The sequence below is a fragment of the Callorhinus ursinus genome, unplaced genomic scaffold (assembly GCF_003265705.2).
Source record: "Callorhinus ursinus isolate GAN/ISIS: 27379988/994484 unplaced genomic scaffold, GSC_fseal_2.0 scaffold9, whole genome shotgun sequence".
Lineage (NCBI taxonomy): Eukaryota > Metazoa > Chordata > Mammalia > Carnivora > Otariidae > Callorhinus > Callorhinus ursinus.
In genome coordinates this window covers 44271131-44290674 of record NW_027397071.1, presented here as the reverse complement: position 1 = coordinate 44290674, position 19544 = coordinate 44271131, and the positions used below count along the sequence as shown (strand labels likewise).

The 19544-nt window shown below is 34.0% G+C and overlaps 1 protein-coding gene across 6 annotated transcripts in view; it reads left to right on the top strand.

Annotated features, from left to right (window-relative positions):
* Nucleotides 1–19544, top strand: part of LRRC7 (leucine rich repeat containing 7) — a 933028-nt gene that overhangs the window by 809220 nt on the left and 104264 nt on the right. For all 6 annotated transcript variants that reach the window (XM_073896539.1, XM_073896538.1, XM_073896541.1 and 3 more), the window contains 5 exons: nt 728–800; nt 9855–9984; nt 10996–11111; nt 16153–16222; nt 18158–18257. In XM_073896539.1, coding sequence (XP_073752640.1) covers nt 728–800; nt 9855–9984; nt 10996–11111; nt 16153–16222; nt 18158–18257 — 489 coding nt within the window. The remainder of the gene's footprint in view (nt 1–727; nt 801–9854; nt 9985–10995; nt 11112–16152; nt 16223–18157; nt 18258–19544) is intronic.

The window sequence follows — 19544 nt, the reverse complement described above, 5'->3', positions numbered from 1 at the left end:
AGGAATCTGTTCTTCAATCACTCTGTGGTTATTACTCATTAAAACCCTGGGAATAATGCAGGCAGTAAGTGTATGGAAGGTGTAAATCTGAGAGGGAAATATAAAAAGTTGAAACTATTCTTGGCCAGTTCTACTCGGTATATTAAAATTGCAATTTTTGTGCTTTCTGCTGATCCAAGTCAAGGATTTATGGTAACAAAAAAGAGTATGAGGTCATATGTTGTAATTTTTCAAGTCCATAATTATAACCACTGTACCACAATACCTCAGTACCCATTCATTGATTATTAGGCTTACTTCAGATTTGGGTTTTGTTGTTGTTGTTGTTGTTTTTACCTTTTTAAAATTTTATTATGTTATGTTAATCATGTGCTTAGGAGTTAATTAAATATTAAATCATAGCTGGCTTAAAAATTTTCATCTGGTCCATTTGCGGTATACTAGATAAGGGAAATGTGGTAGTGTTGCTGTCAACTTAGCTTTCTATGGAGCCCTGTGTTTTGTTTATTTGTCTGTGTTGATGTACCCGAACTCCCACTGATGCAAGTAAAGTTTTTACAACTGGACAGTCAAGACTAGACTACATACAAACATATTTGTAGGTTTATATAAGCAGAGTGTAGCCAATTGGCATGACAGTCATCACAAGTGATTCTTTTTCTTTCATATTGTATTTCCTACCAGAGATCTGTTCTTATGTATTAATAAACCTTCTTCTCTGTTTTAGGACTGTTGAAAAAACTAACTACTCTAAAAGTAGATGACAATCAACTTACAATGCTACCCAACACAATCGGAAAGTAAGTGCCAAAGTTTCATATCTGTCAGCCCCTCTGAGCCAGAAACAAAAGGATATGTTGAATTTTTTTACTTCAAAACATTTTCTATCTTGATTTAGTTTTATATCTGAACATTGCATTGACACACTACATAATATCATGTGAAATAACTATGATTCTTTCATAAGCAAAGCAATTACCCGGATCATTAGTTATGTTATTGCCTATAATTTTCCAGATACTATTAATTTGATATTTTTGACTGCATAGCAGCTTGACATTCACTTGAATGTGTCTTATGAAATCAAACCAATTTGTATAAAGCTCTGTAGTTTGTAAATGTTACCATTACACTCTAAGTGATTTACACATTATTTTTAGTAATTGTTATTTATAGTAGCAGTACTATATAATAGTACTATAAATATTATTTATAAAAACAAAATTATTTGCCTTTGAAAGTATGAAAAAGATTCATCAAAGATAAATGGGCCTATTCAGTTCAAGGTTGATTACTGGTTTACAGGGATAAATTTTAAGAACTTATCATAAAAGCTCATGTTCTTTTATATATATATAAATGCCATTATCTTCCTTTCATTATTGTTTCAGAGAAAATAAAAAGGAAGTGTTAGAGGAATGAACTAAAACAAAAGAAAACAAAAAACAAAAAAACTGGTGAAAAAACTAAGAAACAGAAAGAAGCCAATGGGAAGTGTATGGGAAATCTCTATACCTTCTCAATTTTGCTGTGAACCTAAGACAACTCTAAAAAAAATAGGCTTTAAGAAAAAGATGACTGACAAACTGGTTATTTAAACTTGGGTTTTGGGCAGACATTTTGTCGAAAATGAACAAAGTGAGCTTATCGCTTCAAGGAAAACAACTAACAGTATTTGTTGCTGACAGTAAAATTTGAGCTCTCAAGCAAAGATTGGAATTTTGGAAAATTCCTATATGCCACTGTGACCTTGACAACTTCCCAATCCTTACAGGCTTTTCTGATAAGACTAGTGTGATATAAATTAATGTAATTTGTTGATAATACGTTATGAAATGTGTCAACATCTGGAAAATCTGTATAACTCAGTGAAGCAGTATATCCAAATAACCAATGCATGAATTACAAAATCAGACATGGGTATAAGACCCATTCAGAATGCAAAATAGACCAGTTGATTTTATTTTATTTTTTTTTAAGATTTTATTTTTTTATTTGAGAGAGAGAGAATGAGAGATAGCACGAGAGGGAAGAGGGTCAGAGGGAGAAGCAGACTCCCTGCTGAGCAGGGAGCCCGATGTGGGACTCGATCCCGGGACTCCAGGATCATGACCTGAACCGAAGGCAGTCGCTTAACCAACTGAGCCACCCAGGCACCCTAGACCAGTTGATTTTAATGTATTGGTATGAAGAATAAGAAAAGTTCATTGATACAATTTCAGACTCTACATTGCAGTTATCCCCTAAAAAAATGCCACTTGTTGAGTTTTGGTGTAGTATCAAAGAAAAATCATAATGATCCAAAAGGACTATTGAAATATTCCTCTCTTTTCCAACAACATATCTATGTGAGGCTGGATATATATAATTGTTGCTATATATATAATTGTTATATATAATTCAGTCAAAACAATACATCACAACAGATTGAATGCACAAGCAGATATGAGATCTAGTACCATCTATTAAGCCAAATATTGAAGAGATTTGCAAAAATAAAAACAATGTCACTTTCTTCACTAAATGTTTTTGTTTAGAAAAATATAGTTACTTTGAATAAAAATGTTATTTAACATGTTATAGGTTTACTATTATTATTTAACAGGTAGTAATTATTTTTAAAACTCCTATTTTAATCTATAATATAAAAGATACCAATAGATATATAAACACATATTATAACATATATACACAATATAAACACATGTTCTTTAGAGTTACTGATGATTTTTAAGAGTGTCAACAGTCCTAAGATCCACAAGTTTGAAGATATCTGTTCTATATCACATCATGTTTTTTTTAAAGATTTTATTTATTTATTTGAGAGAGAGAGAATGAGATAGAGAGAGAGAGCATGAGAGGGTCAGAGGGAGAAGCAGACTCCCTGCTGAGCAGGGAGCCCAATGCGGGACTCGATCCCGGGACTCCAGGATCATGACCTGAGCCGAAGGCAGTTGCTTAACCAACTGAGCCACCCAGGCACCCCTCACATCATGTTTTGTACAATAAAATTACAAGAACCATTGTCTAACTTATGTTCTCACTTCAAGATAGCACCTGCATACAAATGTTTTGAATTTGCATGTATGGCAAAAAATAAACTAAATATCTAAAATTTTATAATATACCATAATAAGCAATCTATATGAGGTAAAAATAACAATAACAATAACAATGATAGCTTTTTTTTTCTTAGGGAATTCAGAATTGATAGATCAGAGGTTTAGTGCAAGGCCTAGAGGTGAAATTTGATTATGATCTTATTTAATGGCACCCTAGGGCACATGCAGAAAGTGTTTTGTAAACAGGAGAATAGTCTGCATTTATTAGGAAACATGCTACCTAGGACTCTGGACACCAAAATCCTAGAAATGTTAAGACCAGCTGTAGTGATATTCTCATTCTGCACTTAGAATATTTCAATATGTTAGAATTTTCTTAGATCATTTTTAGTAATCCAACTATTAAAAACTGCTAGAAGACTTAATTTTTGAACATTTTTCACAGTTCAAATGGATTCCATGATTTTTGTGCGAAATGATTTGTAAAATTGATTATTTTTGTTCTCAGACCTTAATTTGTACCTAGAATTTCTAGCCACTCTACAAATTGAATGTACAATGAAAAATAATAATAAATAACTTTTTTTCCCCGCATTCTGCCAAATACCATGTTTGGTGCTTTACACACATTCCTATTGAGTTAAAGCCCCAATAAACAGTATTCTATGTGTATGATTATCTCCCTCTCCCTATCAACAGTTACAGAGACTGAGGCTGAGAGAAGTCAACAGATTTCAAGCCTAAGCTGTTAATTGACCTATGATGCCTCTTAATATATATGATAGTTAAGTCACACATTTTGTAATATTGTAATTTAATGGGTCCCACTGCTCTAGAGGCAAAGGATCTTCCAGAGGAAGAGAAACTGCATACTAAATCTTCTCTTTCTTAGCTTCATATCCTTGGGCAAAAGCAATAAAAACTCAAAAATCTGAATGGAAATTTTTAAAAGTCATTCCCTTATAAAGTATGGTCAAACAAAAAGACTGTTGGACTGGGAATCAGGAAATTTAAGTAACTAAGCAAAGCTGGGTAAGTCCCTTCTTCTCATTGGGCCTCAAATTCCTGGGGGATAGTGCAAGGAGCACTGGCTTTGGAGTCGAACAACATGGGTGTGAACCATGGCTATGCCACCCACTGTGTGTTATCAAACCTCTCTGTTGGCTTAGTTTCCTCATTTATAGTATCTACCTACATTTAAAATTCTCTAGTTCTTTGATTCAGATGTTTAGCCTATATGATGTCAATACCCTAGATGGCAAGTTCCAGTAGTCTACTTGCTAGACTGTCATAACAAGAAAATACATGAAGTTTATTCTAGGTACCCGAATGCTAAGAAATATTTTTCCCTCTGTTTCCTAATCATGGAAGGATACATAAGAAACTAGAAATGTACACGGCTTTAGGGAGGGGAATGTGGGGGCTGGTGAATAGAATAAACAGGGAGACTTGCTTTTATCATATACTCTCTGTAATTTTTGAATTTTCTATTATGTAATGTTACACTAGTCAAAAGATTAAAGACAAAACACGGACACACATAGACACACAGACACAACCACACATGCATGTGCTCATGTGCACACACATACATACACACACACCTTTCCGTAGATAAAACCCAAATTCCTTTACACAATATTTAAATTTTTCCATTGTCTCATCTAAACCAGTGGTTCTCAGCATGCGGTTGTCTGATCAGCAGCATCAGCTTCAACTGGGAACTTGTTGGCAATGCACATTCTGAGACTACCCCGATCTACTGAATGAGGGAAAACCCCGAACAACTGAATGAGAAACTTTGGGCATTGGGCTGGTAATCTCTGTGTAAACAAGCCCTTGAGGGGATTCTGATGCATGCTAAAGTTTGAGAACAACTATCTAGATTCAGCTTTCAGCTCTCAGCTATTTCTATGAGCTGTTTCGTTTTGTTTTAGGTTCCACATACAAGTGAGATCATACAGTATTTGTCTTTCTCTGGTGACCAATTTCACTTATTTTTCTCTATCTTTTGAAAGCCAGTGATAATCTGAGTAAATGTGATATAACTGTTTTTGTCAAGGAGGATCCTGTATTAAAATACCTTAAGTGATTCCACAGGATTGCCATCAACAAAGTCAACTGGAATGTTATGAGTTTAAATCTTTTAAATTTCAGAGATCATTGAAGAGGGTATATTTTGCATCTAATAGCTTTCTCTATAACCCAGACATGTAAAATTCTTCCAGACTATAAATTATTAATTCAGTACAGCCCAAAGTGCAGTCAAAATGTTGTCTTTTTCAGTGCAGGAAGTTCTCACTTTGCACAGGGGTGGAGGACTGTGAAAACAACCATTCAAGCTGAAACCATGCAACAGCCTTAATAATCAATGACGGAGGGGCGCCTGGGTGGCTCAGTCGGTTAGGTGTCTGCCATGGAGCCCCCCATGGGTTGGGAGCCTGTTTCACCCTCTCCCCCTCCTTCTGCCACTCCCCCTGCTTGTGCTCTCTCTCTGTCAAATAAATAAATATTACAATCTTTTTTTTTTTTTAAAGATTTTATTTATTTATTTGAGAGAGAGAGAATGAGAAATAGAGAGCACGAGAGGGAAGAGGGTCAGAGGGAGAAGCAGACTCCCTGCTGAGCAGGGAGCCCGATGCGGGACTCGATCCCGGGACTCCAGGATCATGACCTGAGCCGAAGGCAGTCGCTTAACCAACTGAGCCACCCAGGCGCCCAATAAATATTACAATCTTTAAAAAAATAATCAATAAGGGAAAACTATGATAGTTCTGCCTGAAGGTCTTTAAAACCTTTTTTAAAACATTAAATACTATTATGGTTTTTTATAAGTGTATAGGGAAATGGAAAAATAGTAAAACTATTATTCATCTAGTTCACTGTCTTTGTAAACAGAAAGAACATCAAGAATTAAAGTGGGCTTTTTGTAAAAAAAAGTTATCAAGATTAGTTTGAACAGTACTTGCCTTCTTTTCATCATGGTAAATCATAATTCAGAGTGAACCTCTTTCCTATGCATCAGTGAATTGTATTTTTAAGCTTAAATAGGCTTCCCAACTTCTATCCTTTGTGCTTTCAGTGTCATGAGACATTCCTGAGAGTCCCTTTTTGTTTTTTTAGATATTATTTATTTATTGGACAGAGAGAGAGAGAGAGCACAAGTAGGGGAAGCGGCAGGCAGAGGGAGAGGGAAAGCAGGCTCCCCGCTGAGTCAGGAGCCCCATATGTGGCTCAATCCCACGTCCCTGGGATCATGACCTAAGCAGAAGGCAGACGCTTAACCTACTGAGCCACCCAGGTGCCACCCTGAGAGTTCCTTTAATGTGAAGTTTATTACCAGTGTCACTTCCTCTAAGACATCTTCATCCTTTGCATTACAACCACTTCCCTCATTTATGTCAATAAGCTTGCCACTAAGTTCCTCTGGCAGCGTATGAAGGGTCCCGTGAAGAGTGGCAGGCAACATCCCCACAGTCAGCTAGTTCTTCTGTAGCTCTAGTTATGTTTGTCCAGGCCCTGCAAAGTTGTTTGCACTGTGTGGTGTAAGTTTCTACTGTAATGCACGCATATCACTTGCTGTGACTTCCTGCCATGATGCTTGCAAATTTTCATTTGTACGCTTTATGTCATATTTCTTCCAAAACTCAGCTAAAGAAATTGTATGATCTCCAGTTGTAGCATTGATAGCCTATTCAAAAGTCTGTGTAAGATTGGCTTTCAAAGTTGAAATAACTCCTTGGTCCGTTGGCAGGGTTAATGAAGTTGTCCTTGGTGATAAAAAGCAAGTTTTCACATTTTCATTTAAATCATCAAGAGAATTAGGGAGACCAAGAACATTTTCCAATAGTAATAGTGCTAGAAATATTAAATTATTATACCTATAATATCTCTCTACTGATTGACAAGAAGGCAAAACAACTACATGAGGTACTGTTTGTGGTTTGAACGGAATGACAGATGTTTAGGGACAAATCGCTGACAGCCTTAGAAAGAAGGAATGTGACAGTTGCTGATCATGATGTGCATCTGCTATTTACACTGTGATTTGTGGGCCCCAGAGTTAAGAGTGTAATCTATGTTTTATGCAGTTACTCACAGTTAATATACAGAAGTTTGAGCCTTGGTGATGGAGGGATAATGTTATTTAATGAAACCATGATGACTGAAATGTGTTCATATCAGAACAATGCAAAGTAAGGGCTGCTTTACTGTTACTCAAGTTTAACCTCAAAACATGTTTTTATTTTAAAGAATGTTTTATAAAAGAAAGGAAAAATGAGAAACCTCCATTATATTTGAACTGTTTAAGTCTTTGACTTCTACCTCTGAACATGCATCTGAAATTTTTATTTTTAAAAGTCTCCAGTTGTTTTATGACCACTTGCTGAGTACATTACCCTAAACCATTGACAGATGGTTTATTCAATTCTATCAAATTTATTAAGTACATTATATACGTAAGGCAGTGGGCTAGACATTTTTTTTAGAAACAAACTGTTACTGGGTTTCACACATACATTGATGCCTGCCCTCACCAACACCACACACACACACACACACACACACACACACACACACACACACGTACACACACGCACACACAGCCATACGTACCCAGCACCCTGCGACATAACCACCCCTGCATATGGGGGCCTCAAAGGATTTAGAAATGAATTTATCAGGGTTCACTAATACAAAGAGAAAAATTTCCTGAGCATGTATTTTATGGCAGGTCCTGGGCTAAATTCTTAACCATATTTCATAAAATACTCAGAGCAACTGGATGCAGCCAGAATTATTAGTATTCTCTTTGCAAATGTAAAGAAACTAAGGCTCAGAGAAAAAGTTATATGCCTTGTCTATGTAAAAGGAGAATTGTTCACTAAAACAGCATTTGCTTACGAGATATTATTCAAAGCTGAATGCCGTGTTTCACTGCATCTGGTTCTAACCAGTTGAAGCCGATAAGGACCATGAACCATGAGTTACCTTAGTCAGGGTCAGACTCGACCTACCAAATTATTCTTTCCTGACCCATGGTTAACGGGACTTGATTTACTTAACTGTACACAGACTTGTGAACTCATTCCACCCTCTCCATAATGCAAATATTTAATCTTTAATGGACGTATTCCACTGGGACCACCCCCTCTTGGCACTGACTCTTCCCCGTCGGAGCACTACTCAGTGAATTTCTTCCCTGGTATGTTCCTTTGCCTGGCAGGTAGACAAAATCAGCTTTGGTTTTCGAGCTGTAGTCGTTGTTTTGTTTGATACCCAAGATAACACATCTATCTAGTAAGTGACATAGCTGAAGCACAAATGCATTCTAACTGACTTAAAACCTATATGCTTAATTTCTGTGTTTACCCATTAACTAAATGATGGGAGTAAATTGCATTCCAGCCAACTAGTTCCAAGACGTAAAAAAAGGAAGCTGATTCGACAGCTCTAACTCCCACTAACTCACACTTGGGGGTTCCTTCTTATTACAGTAATAATGATGATGTGAATGGTAATAACAGTGTAATAATATTAACAACAACATCAACGACAACTTAACTACAGATAGTGCTCCCTCAGTGACAGGCCGTCTTTCTTTGCCAGCTACCTCAAACCAGATATTGAAATGTCTTATTCCCTGGTGAAAACATGAATGTGCATTTATACAATTTCTGGTTGTAAGTCTGGGTTAAAACTGGCTATACATGGAGTAGTAAGGATTGTGACAAACTACAGAACTGTGTTCATGCGAAGGCAGCACCCATTACTCTGTTTCTGTTGCTTGTCATGGAAGAATCACAGCCCGGGAGTGCCAGATTTCCCTCTTTCAAGAGGCACAAAAGCCTAGGTCATTATGTAGAGTTTACCACGTTTTAACATACTATGTAGGGGTGCCCGGGTGGTTCAGTCAGTTAAGCGTCTGACCCTTGGTTTCAGCTCAGGTCATGATCTCGGGGTCGTGAGATTGAGCCCTGCATCGGGCTCTTCACTCAGTGGACAGTCGACTTGAGATTCGCGCCATCTGCTCCTCCCCACTGCTCTCTCTCCCTCTAAAATGAATAAATCAGTCTTTAAAAAAATAAACTAAAATACTATGTAAACCAAACCAAACATATCTGCAGGCTGAAATGAGCCCTGTCCATAGCCTCTGCTACAGATGCCCTAAGAGGCAAGAAAATACAGAGGAGGCATACTGTGTGCAGCTTTCCTACTTGGTGTGGCCTCGGGCAAGTTATTTAGCCTCTGAAGGCCTCAATTTCCTTATCTGTAAAATGGGTTTAAAAATAATAACTATCTTATAGAGTTGTCATAAGGTAAAGATTAGTTATTTCTATCTTTAAAATGCTTAGTAAAATGCCTAGACTGTAATGGTTTGTTGTTAATGTTTTGCCCCCTTTATCTTCCCTCTGTGGACCTGCCCTCCACTTACCTCTGCCATGACAGTTACGTGCATCCATTCCAAAGATATGCATTAGGAACACCAGGCTATAAATGGCACTTTAGTTGTATAAAAACAAACAAAACCTTGTGTCATTATTCAATGGCTCAGTTAAATGGCAGGGGAATTTAGAAAGGGAAAAAATAAGCCATATTTATTTTACTAAATTGAACCACTCATTAAATGGTATTGAACCACTTGGCTGAACTGATAAAATAATTTATATGATACTGTTGGCACTAGATGAATAAGGTTTTTTGTTCAGTGAATTTGGATATGTGGCTTTTTAAAAGCTCTTTCTCCATTTTGCCTTTTAATATGTCTAACTAATGTATTTAACTTTTCAGTTTATCTTTATTGGAAGAATTTGACTGCAGCTGTAATGAACTGGAGTCTCTACCTTCTACTATTGGCTACCTTCATAGTCTTCGAACATTAGCAGTCGATGAGAATTTCCTTCCAGAATTACCCCGAGAAGTGAGGAATAAACTTGTTTCTGTTAATTAACTTTTAATGAATGTGTTTTGGGATTAAGTCTTAACAGGTGCAATGCAACACAGATTCGTGAGTTGAGCTGTCAATGTATATAGGAAACATCTGTATATGTATGTGTTAATTATTCTTTTTTAAATAATAAGGGATAAGTTCTTTGACCCAGAAAATCCATTAGACTTAAACATCACTTGCAAAGAAAAGTAATAAAATATTGTAAGTTAATCAATGCTAAGGAATACAATTTTAAATAATTTAATTTAAATATTTTGCTTTTATGAACAGTAATAAGTAACATTCTGGGATAATTACATTTCCATTTCTGAAGTGAAAGATTTTTAATGTAAATAACTTTTTTTAAAGTATCATGTGGTGTGATAATATTATTTTTATTTTAGAATTCACCAAAAGGTTCTGTTAGTTTTTATTTCTAAGTGGAATTTTTATTTATTGTCAAGAAAAAAATGTGAAGTATATTTTCAATTTAGCATTTTCTATTAAACATTTCCATAATGAAGGAACAATAGTCAATATGTCATTATTTTAGAGCCAAAAGTTATGAATAAACATGACAAGTATCATTGTAACATGAAATAAAACTAACTTGGCTATGGAAATGTCAACAATATTTTATCTTTTGTGTGTGAGTGATCTATTAGAAACATAAATATATTAGTACTCACTTGGATGGACTGTAAAAACAATGTTATTTATGAAAACAATGAAGCTAATGAGCATTCTAATAATAAAATTATAAAGAAAATTCTTCCTAATATGCAAAAGAATATGTGATATATGTTGTCTTAACATCTAAAGGAATATATATATAATATATACACATATTTTAAAGAGAGATTATAAAAAATAAAGCAGTAGACATTAAGAGAGTCTTAAAAGTAATAAGGAAATCTGTAAATTAAGTTATTTTAATATTAAAAATTAATATAAAAATAGTTTACTGTGTATTTCTTTACTTACTTTTTTTGTTACCCATAGATTGGAAGCTGTAAGAATGTAACAGTTATGTCTCTACGTTCCAATAAACTGGAATTTCTTCCTGAAGAGATTGGACAGATGCAGAAGCTAAGAGTCTTAAATTTGAGTGACAACAGGTATTTCTGCAACATTTCACAATCACATATTAGTTATTGACTGAAAGCAAATTATTGTTTCTTGTTAATTATTTTAAAAACATTTTCTGTGTCTTATGAAGTATATAGAATGCAGATCAATGTTTTATTGAGAAAATGGCAGAAGCTAAATTATTTCTAAACTGATATTTCTAAATTTTATTATTTGATTAAATTCAGATCATATATTATGTTGTATATTTAAATTATATAAAACTTATACACCCAAATGTATATACCAAAACCCTTCTATATGGAGAAAGCATAATATTATGAAGACCTGAAAAAATTATAATAAAAAGCTACAAAATGTACTAATTAAAATCATGTATATAAGTATGTATGTATGTATGTATGCATATATATATATGTTTTCATGAACACATTTATGTCTCCAGTAAATTAACTGGGCAATGAGTGTATTGTCAACACCACCAGAATGCTGGTAAGAATATTGCCAATTAGTTAATACTCAAAAGTCATAAAGTTTGTACATTATTGTAAGGACAACCAAATGGTTATTTAGTCATGTTCAGAGCAGGACAAAAAAAAAAAAAAAGAAAGAAAAGATAGGTGCTCTTCTTGTGACAAAGGTGTTATAGTGGTGGATAGGCAAAAAGAAAAAGCGAAATGAATTCAGCCTTGTTTCCACAATTGTTCTCAAATAGGAAAGGGTAAAAATAAATATTGACTGAAGAGAACTGCTAAGTAGACAAAGTGATTACAGAATAGAATGTATGAACTCTCTTTTCAATAAGTTTCAGTCAGACAAATGATAGAACAAGAAACTGAGAGACCGAAACAAAACTGTCAAAGATGACTTTTATGGAATCATTAAGAATATTCAGATCTGTAAGTTTCAAGATAAGTGTATGAGTTCTCGTTTGCTTAAGACAAATCATAATAATAATGTGGTTTTCAAAGACTATTCACTTAGTAATTCAATAATATTCCCACGTAAGAAAATAAAACATTTTATTAAAAGGTTTGGGATTTCGTTTTTAAAATCAAGATGACAAGGAAGCTTCACAGCTTGGTACAAGAATAAGTCATATCAAACCAACCTCATCTCCTGTTTTTCTGGGTCACCAGACAGGAAAATGAGGGAAATGTGTTGAATGTTGCTTACTTTCAGCAAAATATTTTTCAAAATGTTCTAATTAATATTCTTATGAATAAGATTAGGAAATATGGTCATGGAGATATCATAAGAAGATGGATTCTCAGTAGATTCCATTACAATCCCCAACAGAACTAAACTCCATTACTGTTAAGTTGGTGGGAGGTTTTCATGATGAGTTATAGAAGTCTCTTAAATTCTTCGTCCACTCAACTTTTATTCATTAATAATCTGCATGATGATATAGAAAATATGCTTATCAAATATTTAAAATGAGCCATAATTAGAAGTACTCCTAGTGAAGTTATTTTTGACTATTTTTATTGAAGTACAATTAACATATAGTGTTACATTAGTATCAGGTATACAATATATTGATTCAGTAATTCCATACATTACTCAGTGCTCATCACTATAAGTGTACTCTTAATCTCCTTTATGTATTTCACCCATACTCTCACCCACCTCTCCTCCGGCAGCCACAAGTTTGTTCTCTGTATTTAAAGGTCTTTTTGTTTGTTTGTTTCTTTTTTCCTTTGTTTTGTTTCTTAAATTCCACATATGTGTGAAATCATATGGTATTTGTCTTTATTTGTCTAACTTTTTTCACTTAACATTATGCCCTCTAGGTCCATCCTTGTGGGACCTGGCAAATGTCAAGATCTCATTCTTTTTGTGGCTGAGTAATATTCCATTATACACACACACACACACACACACACACACACATATCCATATATATATATATATACACATCTTCTTTATCCATTAATCTACAGATAGACCCTTGGGTTGTTTCCATATCCTGGTTATTGTAAATAAGGCTACAATAACCAAAGGGGTACATGTATCTTTTTTAATTAGAGTTTTAATTTTCTTTGGGTAGATACCCAGTAGTAGAATTACTGGATCATACAGTATGTCTATTTTTAATTTTTTTTTAAGATTTTTTTAAATTTATTTATTTGAGAGAGAGAGCATGAGAGGGGGGAGGGTCAAAGGGAGAAGCAGACTCCCTGCCGAGCAGGGAGCCCAATGCGGGACTTGATCCCAGGACTCCAGGATCATGACCCGAGCCGAAGGCAGTCACCCAACCAATTGAGCCACTCAGGTGCCCCTCTATTTTTAATTTTTTAAGGAAACTTCATACTGTTTTCCACAGTGGCTGCACCAGTTTGCATTCCCACCAACAATGCAGCAAGGTTCCTTTTTCTCCCCATCCTTGCCAGCACTTGTTATTTCTTGTCTTTTTGATTCTAGCCATTCTGACAGGTATAAGGTAATATCTCATTGTGGTTTTGATGTGCATTTCCCTGATGATGAATGATACTGAGCATCTTTTCATATGTCTGTTGGCTCTTTGTATGTCTTCTTTGGGAAAAAATGACAATTCAGGTCCTCTGCCCATTTTTTAATTGGCTTATTTGTTTTTTGGGTGTTGAGTTGTTTAAGTTCTTTATGTATTTTTGATATTAACCCTTTATCAGGTATATCATTTGCAAATATTTTCTTCCATTCAGTAGGCTGCTTTTTTTGTTTTGTTGATGGTTTCTTTCACTGTGCAGAAGTTTTTTATTTTGGTGTAGTCCCAATAGTTTGATTTTGCTTTTGTTTCTCTTGCCTGAGGACACTATTTAGAAAAATGTTTCTACAGCTGATGTCAAGGAAATTACTGCCTGTTTTCTTCTAGGAGTTTAATGGTTTCAGGCCTCACATTTAAGTCTCTGATCCATTTTAAGTTCATTTTTGGGTATGGTGTAAGAAAGTAGAAGGGCTACTAATGAAGTTATTTATTCAACAAATAAAGGATACTTCAGTAACCACCATGGGACAGACATATTGCTAGATGCTAGAGTAAAAGATATGAGTAAGACACTGAGAATCTTGCAATATCAGGAACTTAATTTTTCTCCTAGTACAGTGACTGGAGCATAGTATAGAGCCAAATTAATATTTTTTAATTAATGAATTAATCAATGAATCTTAGCCTGCAGTTAAAATTAATATTCAGCCAAAGCTGAGGTCAAAATTGAATATTACTATCAGAGAAAGAACTGCCTGGATAAAATATTAAATATGAAATGTTATCCAAATATCTTGACTATCATAATTTCATATTTATAATGGAATAGATTTTAAAAGTTTGGTATTACAGTTTAGGAACAATTATTCCTTTGCACTGTCAACTGCAAGATTGCTTCTATAGTCAATTTATTGCACATTTGTGATATTAAACAGAGGCTCACTTTCAATGCAGGTTACTGGAAGAGCAAGGAGAAATGAGTGTAACTCATCCTTCTCTAACAGTTTCTTTCTTTTCTTTATACTTTATATTTATAACTGAACTGATGATTTATCATACATTTATTGTATATGATTCTGGAAATTTCCCCCTCTGTAATTTTGAGGTGGCAGAATTCATATTCTGCTTTTAATTCACCTCCATATGATGTGAGAAATTCTTCCCGTAAGAACTTACTTCATAATTCCTGGCTTAAATGAAATTAAATAACTAAAAACTACAAACAGTTTTTATGTAATTTGGTTTCATGTTATAAATACTAATATAACAAATTATTCTATAAAAAGAGAATTATGATATGTTAGTTTCTGTTACTCTTTATATTCTTATTTGTTTTATAAATATTTATGAGCTCAGAGAGGTTATTATATTCTTCCCAAAGTTATCTGGCTAATACACACTGTTGATATTTGTATTGGCTGTCACTATCTTTTCATACTTATTAAATTATTTGAAAATGTTTAACTGCTTTTACATATCAAATTACTTCCATAATCCTTATTAATTATTGTAACATTTTCCATTTCCATTATCAAAATGTATATACTCATCAATTGGCTGAAAGAGTTCCTGAAATTTTTATTCCAAGTTCTATCTAAAATGTGTATCTATATTCAAAAGTGAATATGCAGAAATTAACAATAAATCCATCAGCATCCTTGATTGTATTAGCACTTTGCTGAGTAATTATGATGGTAACCTATGTAATCACAATTCATTCATCATGAACAATCTCACGGATATCAGATAGCATGTTTAAGTAGGCATTTGGCGATTTGGTCTTCCAAAGGCTGAAGCCAAAACTAGATCATTTCGATTGAATACCAAAGCTGATGCCAAACTTCATGTATGTCAAAATGCATTTTTTAAGATTCCCTCTTGGAATATTTACTACACAATATACAAAGGGTGAGAGAACAAAAGGACACGCTTTCAGGAGTCAATGTAACATTGGGAGCTGTAGATACCTTTAGTAGTGTGACAGACATGACCCCTTCCCATCATTGAGGCAACAGTTTTGTGGGGATATCAGCCAATAAAAAAGTAATCACAAAAATAAATATATAACTATAAACTATGGTATGTTCCATCAGAGAAAATATAAGGTGCTTTGAGACTACATTGGGGAAAGTAATTTAAATGAAGAGTCAGGAAAAGCCTGTTTGAGAAAATGACATTCAAGGTGAGAACTAAAGGACATGTGGGATTTAGTTCAGTGAAGCTGGGGAGAAAGAATATTTCAGAGAGAAAAGTTTGACTAATCCTCGTAGTGGGCTGATAGAGGAGGCCTGTCAGTGGCACTGGGAAGACTTAAATCAGGAAAAGAGTCACAGAAGCTTCTGGAGAGGCCCGGGGGGCCAGATCTTGTAACGTTTGACAAGGCATGTTAACAATTTTGGATTTTATCCTAGATATAATAGGAAGCATTTCAAGAGTTGTAAGCAGGAAATTTTCACTTTTTAAAGATTGCTCAGACTACTGAAGAGAAAGAATTGGAGGGAAGAATGAAATGAATAAGTTACATTATTTTAAATAATTCTTCATAAAAATGAACTATATCCATCTTCACCCATGCTATTAGAATTTTCTTGTTTTTGCAGATTGAAGAATTTACCATTCTCATTTACCAAACTTAAAGAGCTTGCAGCTTTGTGGCTTTCTGACAATCAGGTAAAAACTTTTATTACCTGATTTATTTTATTTATTAAGATAAACTCTAATTAAAACTTTGAATTACTAACTTATTCCCAGTAGATACCCTTGACAATTACTACAAAATATAGATTCTTTATCTTCTAGAAGAGAGATTTTTGTAACGATAGCAATTCAAGTATGTATTTCATTGCTACAGACAATATATTGAGTACTATAATCCCCACCTTCTTTAAACACTCCGATTTAGCATTTACTTCATTCTCAGAGATCTAATACACAAAATGATCATTTTTATACCTTTTGATTTCTAAGTAGTCCATGTATGTCCTCAGGAACATTCTCTAATTATATCTCTGAAGATAAAGAATAACAAATCATTAACACAATTCCCATGGAGGGAATTATTATCCTACATGATTTTTTTATACTGTTAATTATAATCAACTTAATTCTAAAACTTTATACAAGAAGTTTTCAGATCTTTTTTGGAACTATTTTCAGTACTTTCTGTGAAATTGGTTTGATATTATTTTTTATACTCACTAAAGTAGATTATAATTGAATCAGTAATTGAGTGTTAATGAATAACTTTAATAAGGAAAATAACAAGAAACAGTTGAAGACATCTGATTTGCCACCAGGAAAAAACTGGTTATAGACAATTTTGACATAGTTTATTGGTCTTTTTTACTTTTTTCTTATAATCCTAAAATTTTGAAACACCTATTCCCAAATATGAATAGCCAAATGAAAACAAATCATCTTGAATTTAGTTTCTTATCACTATTTCCTGAGCATAAAAGCAGACTTATTGGTAAATGAATTGTTCAGACTTCTAGGTATTGGGCTACTTCTGCGAAAAAATAAATCTCTACAAAATATAAGTGCTAGAATGTTTGTATTCCTACAGTCATTATAGCACTTGCTTCCATCTGCTGAGTAAAAAAAAATTAGATTGTCATTCAAATTCAAATCTTATCAATGAACTATAGATTTTTTAAGGCATTAATATATAATTATAAATAAATCATTTTTGGATTCAATGTGAGCTATGCTAATGGAACAGTCAATGCTACAGTCTTGCATTGTGAAAAAACATCCACTAATATCATGATTTATTCTTCTTGTGGGAGAATGAACTGAACAGTGACTGCATCATTTAACTTTTATTTAGAACCATGATTTAATGTGTTTCTGACTCAGTTTCATGAGACAAGTTGGTATCCCAAATCCCCTTTGTGCTTCACTCCTGTTGATAAATGTCATGAAATAAGTGGATTTTTTAAACATTAGGTATCATCATTTCCAATATATTTATATGTATAGCATATAATATCAGAGTTCTAAAACTCCCTTCAGAAATAATATTTCTAAAATCAAATTAAGTAATATTCCATTACTATCCATAAGAAATATATTGTTGATAGAGCAGATACAGAAAGTACAACTGTTTATTTTTATGTAGACTCTGTCTTTGGTTACAAAAATATCTCTTAAAAAATGCTTATGTTTTAATCTAATTAAATTCATAGATGATCTTGGAATAGCATGAATTTGATAGCAATTTCCATTTGTCTTTTTAGGGCAGCAGCTTGTGAAAATGAATGAGCATATAGAACCACACCAAAAGCTCACTTATTTGAAACAATTTAATACATCTTGATCTCTTTAAGATTAAAACTGACATTGCCAGTGAAGATGAATAGGTTTTGTAAAAGAGTATACTAGAGAAAAAGAGACTCTCAGCATGAAGACCTTAGAATTTGAGAATATTCCTCAGCAATAGTTTTATTTCATGAAATCCTTTCTTATTTCATTACTTTTTTCCTTGCCTTTCTTTTAATTGTCCATTCAGCTCCGTGAGGCCAGACTATTGACCACTATCTTCTATAAAAGTATTCTTAATATTTGCTATCTTATTAATCTAATTTATATGTTCTTTGCTTCTAGTCCAAAGCCCTTATCCCTTTACAAACTGAAGCCCATCCAGAAACAAAGCAAAGAGTATTGACTAACTACATGTTTCCCCAGCAACCTCGTGGTGATGAAGGTAAATTGTCAGTAAAAATTTCTCCTATGCTTATATGATAATGGATAAAACGTATTAATTTTATTCTGATCTCTGGACAGGAATCCTGGCCCATGGGCAAGGCTATAAAAATAATTACACAACACATACAAATCATCCAGGGGTTAACCCTAAGCTTAAATCTTACCTTCCATAATCAGCAAGGAAGAAGTCAAACTTTCACCTTTTGCAGAGGACATGATATTCTATATAGAAAACTTGAAAGACTCCACCAAAAAACTGCTAGAACTGATAAATGAACTCAGTAAAGTTGCAGGATACAAAATCAACGTACACTATAATGTTTTAAATAAGATTCCAAAAACTAACTCTCCCTCTTCTTATTTTATGTGAAAATATTGGTTTTTAGGAACAACTTCTCTTGGTAGATTGCAAGACATGACTAGTTCACTAAATGTAGTATCCAGCTAACTGAAAGGAGCTAAGAAGAGTCAGACCTTAAGGAAGGTTCAATGAACTGTTTTATTCTCTGTGTTCACCAGTTTCATGGACACAATTTAAACATTTTGTCCGGTGATCCCAGGCCCCAAATTATTTCATGTTAAGAGTCAACCATAAAGAAATGACTTGAAAATAATGACCATTCTTTGTCTTTCAGGTTGAATTTCTCTAAATGATGTCAGTAGCTCTGATAGAAATACTTATTGAAAACCTAAACCATTTTTTTAATTTTTAAAAAAAAATTTTTAAAGATTTTATTTATTTATTTGAAAGAGAAAGAATGAGTGAGAGAGAGCACATGAGAGGGGGGAGGGTCAGAGGGAGAAGCAGACTCTCTGCCTAGCAGGGAGCCTGATGTGGGACTCATCCGGGACTCCAGGATCATGACCTGAGCCGAAGGCAGTCGCTTAACCAACTGAGCCACCCAGGCGCCCCCCCCGTTTTTTTTTTTAATTAAATCTTCTATCCTTTATGATGACAAATTTCATAAAATTTTTATGAAAGAGATTTGTCCTTTACCATTTGGAACTCTGCATCGGCTCCTTAGCCCAAGCCAGAACAGGCTGCCACACATATTTTCTACAGTCTTACAGTAATGGTAATACTTAGAAGAGTAAACCCACTTTAATGCACCCATGGACTAAATCCACCCAGTTGACTTGAATGAGAGCATCTTTTAAAAGCAACTATCTGTTTATGGATCTATTTTCAGGGATAATTATAATAAACATCTTTAGTCTTTATGACTTATAAATATAAGTGAATCATTTTGGGATACTTTAGAATATTTTTATTCACATTTTGACT